Source organism: Staurois parvus, unplaced genomic scaffold (genome assembly GCF_062004578.1).
Source record: "Staurois parvus isolate SC_StPar_1 unplaced genomic scaffold, SC_StPar_1.0 ptg000272l, whole genome shotgun sequence".
In the NCBI taxonomy this organism is placed as follows: domain Eukaryota; kingdom Metazoa; phylum Chordata; class Amphibia; order Anura; family Ranidae; genus Staurois; species Staurois parvus.
Window position 1 is genome coordinate 1,432,000 of NW_028318068.1, and position 8,431 is coordinate 1,440,430.

Here is an 8,431-nt window from a genome sequence, read left to right on the forward strand (position 1 = left end):
AACTTCCTCCAGATTTTGTCGTAGATGGCATTTGTAGATTATTTCCCCGTCCAGGATGGTGGCGACCACTCTCTCTGATAAGCCTTATTTAGCTAGCCTGCTCCGCTCAGAAACCATGCGGTCAGGGACAGCTTTTCCCGGCGTGGGTGTACCACTGCCCTCTGCGCTAGTAACTCGTATGTGGGTGGTATTGTCCATCATGACCGGTCATATATAGAAGTGCTGTAATTGTAATGACACATGGTCTAGTACATATGCAGCACTGACACAAAGGTTACACCACCATGTAGGGGATGTGTTAAAAAAAATTATACCACTGGCTTGACATGTAAAATGCAATGCTATGGATATCAAAATATATAGGTACCAGTTTAGGATGGATTCAGGAACCCAGTGCATAACCTAAACAACAGTTCAGGGAAATAGACAGAGAGAGATATATGATGGCAGTAATCCTGCAATTCTACAGACTGTGTGATACACAGAATAATGATGAAAATAGGCACTATTAGGCAGCAAGAGTGGTAAAATCTTAAATAGAGACAATCATGTCCAATGTGATGAAATAAAGTGAACTTAAGGACCATGGTAATATCTCCATAAAGCTTCCTCCATGTGTAGTTGAAGTGGCAGGGCCCTGCCAATATAATATAGGGGTTCTTCACCGCCAACGTGCGGACTATATGCCTCCCTTATTATAAGTCTATGATGCAGAATATAGGAGTATCCATGCCTTGTAGTAATGGTAGGGTGCTGTGCACCTTTCAGAACATATAACATGATGTCCCCATCCTGTAATAAATCAGTGATATAGAGAAGTCAATATAATTGCCGCTTAATGTATCAAGGCAATGGCGACAATGCGCCGTGCTTTCTTCTGAATGTTTCCAATATGCCACTCACCACCCGTGCCAAAGATAGATGGTCTTGCAGTATCTCTCTCATTGATGGATAAACGCCCGTGGTCCCGGAGGCAGCCGCCACCATCGGGACTAAAGGCAAACGGGCTGAGCTTCCATCCTGGTATTCGTACAGCCTAATGGATGCCCAACACTGGCGTGTGTTACCGCATCCCCTGCAGGACTATGTGTATGGCGCCAATGCGTCTGATTGGAAGTGATGTAACTGATGTATGACATCAACGTGTTTCACCGATAGGTGTATCTTACTCAGCTTCGTGAGGACCAATGAGATGCATAGCTCACATGCTCAATTTATATTGGGCTAATAACCGGCCAAATATGCAAAATTACTGCTGGCAAATTAACCGCTCTTCTACATATGACTGGTCATGACGTTTGGTTTTAGGTCATACTTTGTTGTATTGCCTCATCTTGTGGTGATGGCTAACTGAGGTATTTACCTAAAATGTCTATACATGCAATTTTGTAATAAAGCATAATTTTTTGAGTACTTTTAGAGTATCACTTTCTGTTCATTATGTAACCGCTTTTTCTGTGTGAATCTCACATCCCCCTTTTTTTGATGTTTGGTTTTTGGTTACTTGGCAGATAATGTACGTTCAGCGATACGTTCTATTTATAAAGCCTCTTGTCCCTCCTTTTTACTAGTGTTGAAGAGAGAGCCTCCCTTCTCTTTTCCTCTTCTTGAGACCCAGCCTTTCTTCTGTCCCTGAAATCTGGCCTCTCTCATTGCGTGCTGCCTGTTGGGATGAAAAAATTTCCGTCCCGCTTGCCTGCTGGGGACTGGAACTCTTTTCTTTCTGTCGGCCAACCTCTCGAGGACCGAAGTCAATTCTGGCCCAAATAGGAGCTTTCCCTCAAAGGGCCGGCCAGAGAGCCTGGACTTGGAGGCAATGTTCCCCTGCCAGGATTTCAAACAAATAGCGCTTCGGGCTGAGTTTATGAGCGCAGTCGATCTTGCTGTATATTTGATGGTTTCAGACGATGCATTTGCAATGAAGGCCACTGCTTTCTCCAGGATTGGTAGCGATTTAAGAATTTCCTCAGCCGGCATGCCTTGTTCAAGGTGAGAGCGGAGTTGGCTCAGCCATACGTCTAGGGTTCTGAAAATGCAGGTTGTTGCTATTGCTGGTGTGAAGTGAACTGCGTATGCTTCCCACGCTCGCCTGAGAAACGGGTCAGCTTTGCGGTCCATTGGGTCCTTTAGGGAACGTCTGTCTTCAAAAGATAAATTCGTGGATTTTGAAATCTTCGAAAGGGGAGCATCCGGTTTTTGGCAAGACGTCTTCCTCCTTAAACTGAAATCAACTCTTGAGGTTTTTAGGAAAGAAGGCTTTCCTTTCCGGCTCTTCCCATTATTATTTTTTTTATGGTAGGCCATAGGGTGGAATGGACCGGGAACGTGCAGCCGCTTCTCTTTTGTAGCCCCGAATATAGCTGGTCGTGCAGAGAGAGGTCCGGTTGTTCTTCTTCTAAGTCTAGGGTATTGTAGATTACCTTCCAAAGGTCTTCTGTATCTTCTACCGGAAAAAGGAAACTTTGCGACCTGTGATCCTGATGTTCCGTCTCGACTTCCTCCGAGTCGGAAGTGCCGGAAAGTTCCTCTTCAGGAACCGTGACAGTGCCCGAGTCCTGTTTTCTCCGGAACTCGGCTTCACAATCAGGCTTGGAGAGCAGCCGCTCCATCATCTGTGCTCGCCGCTCGCTGCTAAAGAATTTCTCCTTGCATTTGCGAGCGGGCGAGCTGTTTTTTCAAGCCCTGTAATACAGGATTTATATGGCGCCAACAGTATGCTCAGCGCTTTACAATAGAACGGGAGACAATAGAGCAACAATACAGTTCAATACATGAGGGATAGGAGGGCCCTGATCCTTGGAGCTTACAATCTAAGTGATGTTTGGAAATTCCAATCTCTGAATAAACAAAAATTAGAATTTCAGACAAACAAATTGCACGTGTCTAGTTGTAAATCTTTTCCCCCTAAATCCCCCACTCCACTCCTAGCTCAACCCCCCCAATAACCCCTTCTAGCTCAACCCCCCAAATAACCCTTTCTAGCTCAACCCCCCCCAAATCTCTCCTCCTAGCACAAACCCCTCAAATTCTCCCTCCTAGCACAAACCTCTCCCCAACCCAAATCCCCCCTCCCCCAAACCCCTCTCCTAGCACAACCCCCCAACCCAAATCCCCCCTCCCCCAAACCCCTCTCCTAGCACAACCCCCCATCTCACCCCACCCCCACGTCCCCCCTTCTAGCAGAAATCCCCCAACTTCCTCCTCCTAGCACACCCCCCCAAATCCCCACTCCTTGCTCCCCAAATCCCCCCACCTAACACAACCCCCTCCCAAATCCCCACTCCTAGCACATCCTCCATCTTAATATCCCCTCTTAGCACGCAGCTGCAGCACCCTCGTAGAAACACTATTCTATTCTACTTTTTTTATTCTAGTCTATATTCTACTCTATTCTATCCTAGTCTATATTCTACTCTATTCTATCCTAGTCTATATTCTACTCTATTCTGTTTTTACTCTATTCCATATTCCATATTGATGTAGCTTATATAACAAGTTCTGTTCTGTTTGTTTTTCTATCTTTGCCCTCTTTGCTCTGACCCTCTCTTCCCTTATCTTCTCCTCTGCTGTTACCCTCTTTTCTCTCTCCCTGTCTTCTATTGCCTTCTTCTCATCTCTTGCCTTCTTTTCTCTCTCCCGGTCTTCTCTTGCTCTATTGTCTCTCTCCCAGTCTTCTCTCGCCTTTTCTCTCGCTTTCTTTTTTGCCTCACTCTCACTCCGTTTTTTCGTCTGCTTCTTCGGGCGTCTACGCACATTTCTCCATCTGTGTTGTCGGAGGCATTGGCAGGAGTACTGTGGAAAAAAAAAAGAAAAGGCGTTAGTAGACGATCTAACACAGGAATATCACCGTTCAGCTACATCAGAGACAGCTGTCACTTCTGCAATATTTATCAGTTTAGGACTTTGTCATTTATGATATATGTGTTTCCTCAAAAATGCCAATTTTTAAAAAGCTAGTTTTCTCCACAGTTGAGGTTGGCCCGATACATGGCTGAATGACCACTACTGAGAAAGCTAGAAAACATTTCCTATTCATCCCTCTGGAATAAGTGATAGTAGCAGATTTTACCAATGCCAATCAGCCCCCGCCACCACCAATTTACTAGGTAAGGAACATCCATTAAAGCTCTGTAATTCAATACTGGACAATTTCTTGTTAACTGTAATGGTGGCCCCCCATGAGGAATAATGGTCTCCAGCTGCCCAGAGGGCTTTGTTCTCCCTCTAGTCCTAACCTGCTGGTTTGTGAGAACTGCTAGTTATCTATGGAACTACCTAAGCAGTAGAATTTTATATGACATAAATACATTAAATAAATAAGATACTTACTCTATTTAGCCCATTCCACACAGGTCCTAAGAGGCAACCAAGGACACCACATGCATCATGAGATGGGTTAAAACAATTCCAACAACGACAGCAAAAACGGCAACATTTACAGCAGTGACAACACTGGCAGCAACCGTCTTCTGGCTCTTCGTCGTTGTCTGTCGGTTTGTATGGACTCCACTTGCAGTAGGCTTCTGTCTTCTCCCAATTTATTCTTTGTTGTCCATTCTCTTCTTCCTCACTCGACCATTCTTTCTTCTCACTCTGCTCTGAATCTTCACGCACATCTCTGCATCTGCATTGCTTGAATCGTTGGCAGGCATACTGTGGAAAAAAAAAGAAAAGTGTTTAGTTGATGATCTAACAGGAGTATCACCTTTCAGCTACATCAGAGACAACTGTCACTTCTGCAATATTTATCAGTTTAGAACTTTATGTCATTTATTATATATGTGTTTCTTCAAAAATGCCAATTATCCTATCCTCTTGTCCTAAACTGCTTGTTTGTGAGAAACTGCTAGTTATTTATGGAACTACCTAAGAAGTATAATTGTATATGATACTTACTTTACTCATCTGCTTCCTCCAGTGTTTTGTGATGCAACCAAGGACACCAATCAGACCTTGAAGTGGGTTGAAATAATTCCAACAACGACAGCAACGACGACAACAGTCACAGCAGTGACAACACCTGCAGCAACCGTCTTCTGGCTCTTCCTCATTGTATGTGGGTTTGGATGGATTCCAGTAGCAGTGGATTCCCATCTTGTACCAGTTCTTTCCTTGTTCTTCATCCTCTTCAGCTTTTTCATTCGCCTCATCCTCACTTGACCATGCTGTCTTTCTTGGTTCACTTGGCTGAATCTTTTCCTCTTCCTCTCTTTCCTTGGTGTTATCTTCACTCTTTATTTCAACTTCCTCACAGAGCCATGTTATTTTTATCGTCTCTCCTTCACTCGTCAAGAACTCCGTCTCTCCTCTTTTCCCATTTTCCCACTCATCCTATAAGAAAAAAAACAAAAGTTAGGTGGAAGGACAGATTCTAAAATGGAACGCTACTCTTTCTTTTAGATTTGGATGGAGTGGGGGAGGGGTTCTCCAAGGTTTTTATTGTTCTCGATGTTCTGACTGGGAAAGTTTCCCTTTACTTCATATCATCTCAGGAGGAGAAGAAATAAGCGGAATCCTCCCATCAGGTTTGCAGCCAGCAATAAAAATCCAACTGAGGTTTTTCTATCCCTCCCTCTATTCCATCTGAAATCCATGAACTGCCTTGCTTGGTGTTCTGCTTTATTATATTTTTTTAAGCAAGTTTACAAAGAGTTAATAATCTGAAGGTATTTCAAAAAGTAAAGATATGAATGTCCCAAATACAGCAGCATCGGGGAAGAAGTTCAGCTGCAGGCCTACTATTTATGCAAAGTCTGCAGACTGGGACGTAGGGGCTCATCTATACTATCTATACATACTACATTAAAGATTGTGCTTGGGAAGTAGGTAATTGGGGCCCGGAGGGCCCATGTCCTAATCACTATTTATCCCCCTGGAATGAGTGCTAGCACCAGATTCTGCCATCACTGCTCACCCCCAACTCTCCAGGAAGGTAACATTCATTAAAGATCTGTAGGTGAACAATGGACAATTCCATATTAATTGTAATTTTAAGAGATCCTCCCCCCAGAAGAAGGTAGAACAAAACTCTGAATAGCTGGAAGCCTCAAGGAAACATGGCCTCCAGCACTTTAGGGTTTGTTCTCCCTTCTTCTGCTGCAATTTATGAAAGCCTGTACCCTACAGACATGGGACTTTCTTCAACTAGAACTAAGCAGTATAATATTACAGGATACTTACTATAATGACTTGTATGGTGGGGTTGTTTGTTACATCTGCCAAGTCGTGTGTGGAAGATGGTGAGGCAGCAGCTATCTCTGACTTCATAGCAGAGACCTCTTCTCCATGCTCTTGTTCCCATACAATTGCCTCTCTTGCCCTCTCTGCTTCTCTCTCCCTCTCTTCTGCTCTTGCCTTCTCCTCTGCTCTCGCTCGCTCTTCTGCTCTCAACCTTTCAGATTCTTCTCTTGCTCTTTCGTCTGCTCTTGCCATTTCTTCTGCTCTTGCTCTCTCCTCCTCTGCTCTCGCCTTCTCCTCTGCTCTCACCTTCTCCTCTGCTACTCTTGCCCTTTCTTCTTCTCTTGCTCTTTCTTCTGCTCTCACCCTTTCTTCTTCTCTTGCTTTTTCATCTGCTCTTGCCTTCTCTTCAGCTCTTGCCCTCTCTGCTCTCACTCTCTCCTCCTCTGCTCTCGCCTTCTCCACCGCTACTCTTGCCCTTTCTTCTTCTCTTGCTCTTTCTTCTGCTCTTGCTCGCTCTTCTTCTCTCACCCTTTCTTCTTCTCTAGCTTTTTCATCTGCTCTTGCCTTCTCTTCAGCTCTTGCCCTCTCTGCTCTCACTCTCTCCTCCTCTGCTCTCGCCTTCTCCTCTGCTCTCGCCTTCTCCACTGCTACTCTTGCCCTTTCTTCTTCTCTTGCTCTTTCTTCTGCTCTTGCTCGCTCTTCTGCTCTCACCCTTTCTTCTTCTCTAGCTTTTTCATCTGCTCTTGCCTTCTCTTCAGCTCTTGCCCTCTCTGCTCTCACTCTCTCCTCTTCTGCTCTCGCCCGCTCTTCTGCTCTCACCTTCTCCTCTGCTCTCGCCCTTTCTTCTTCTCTAGCTTTTTCATCTGCTCTTGCCTTCTCTTCAGCTCTTGCCCTCTCTGCTCTCACTCTCTCCTCTTCAGCTCTTGCCCTCTCTGCTCTCACTCTCTCCTCTTCTGCTCTCGCCCGCTCTTCTGCTCTCACCTTCTTCTCTGCTCTCGCCCTTTCTTCTTCTCTCACCCTCTCTGCTCTCGCTCGCTCTTCTGCTCTCGCCTTCTCCTCTGCTCTCGCCCTTTCTTCTTCTCTCACCCTCTCTGCTCTCGCTCGCTCTTCTGCTCTCGCCCTTTCTTCTTCTCTCACCCTCTCTGCTCTCGCTCGCTCCTCTGCTCTCGCCCTCTCCTCTGCTCTCGCCCTTTCTTCTTCTCTCACCCTGTCTGCTCTCGCTCGCTCTTCTGCTCTCGCCCTTTCTTCTTCTCTTGCTCTTTCATCTGCTCTTGCCTTCTCCTCTGCTCTCGCTTGCTCTTCTGCTCTTGCCCTCTCTGCTCTCGCTCGCTCCTCTGCTCTCGCCCGCTCCTCTGCTCTCGCCCACTCCTCTGCTCTCGCCCTCTCTTCTTCTCTTGCTCTTTCCTTTTCTACTCTTTCCATCTCTTCTGCTCTCGCCCTCTCTGCTCTCACTCTCTCTTCTTCTCTTGCTCTTTCCTCTTCTGCTCTCGTCCTCTCCTCTGCTCTTGCGATCTCTTCTGCTCTTGCTCTCTCCTCTTCTGCTCTCGCTCTCTCCTCTTCTGCTCTCGCTCTTTCCTCTTCTGCTCTCGCTCTCTCCTCTTCTGCTCTCACCCTCTCCTCTGCTCTTGCGATCTCTTCTGCTCTCGCAATCTCTTCTGCTCTCGCAATCTCTTCTGCTCTCGCCTGCGCTTCTTTTACCTTCTGCTCCTCCTCTGTTTTGGTCTTTGCTTTTATCTCTCTGTATACTTTCCAGGCACTTCCCACTTCTTCAAATGGCATGGTAGACTCTTTCTTCTTGTTCACCTCTGTCTCTCTCATCTGTCTGTCCCTTTGTGCCTCTCTATCCATTGCCTGTCTCTTTGCCATCTCTTCTCTCTCTCGGTCGTTGTTCATTCTCCTCTCCCTCTCTTCTTTCTCATTCAGTTTTCTCTCTCTCCCTCTATATATCTTCTCTCTTTTGCTCTCCTCTCTTAGTTTTCCCAGTCTTTTCTCTTTCTCCTCCTCTCTTCTTCTCTTCCTCTCCTGATTCTCCTCTCTGATTGCTGTCACGGCTTTTCTTCTTTCTTCCAATTCTTTGCTTTGCTCTTCCCTCCACTCACGTCTCTCCTTGTAAGCTTGCCTGTTCATGGCTGCTGGATATTGTTTGGCTTTAACAATGTCGGTTTTTATTTCGTCTTCCTTTCTGCAATAGTTTTTCTCTTTGATTTGTATTTTAATCTATAAAGAAAAAAAAAAGATGGTAAGTACAAAT

At 45.6% G+C, this 8,431-nt stretch overlaps 1 protein-coding gene across 1 annotated transcript; it reads right to left on the minus strand.

Annotated features, from left to right (window-relative positions):
* Positions 1 to 6,165: 6,165 nt before the first annotated feature.
* On the minus strand, positions 6,166 to 8,073 carry LOC149459126 (uncharacterized). The gene has a single exon (XM_089681583.1). The coding sequence runs from the start codon at positions 8,071 to 8,073 to the stop codon at positions 6,166 to 6,168; it is 1,908 nt and encodes a 635-aa protein (XP_089537709.1).
* Positions 8,074 to 8,431: the final 358 nt, after the last annotated feature.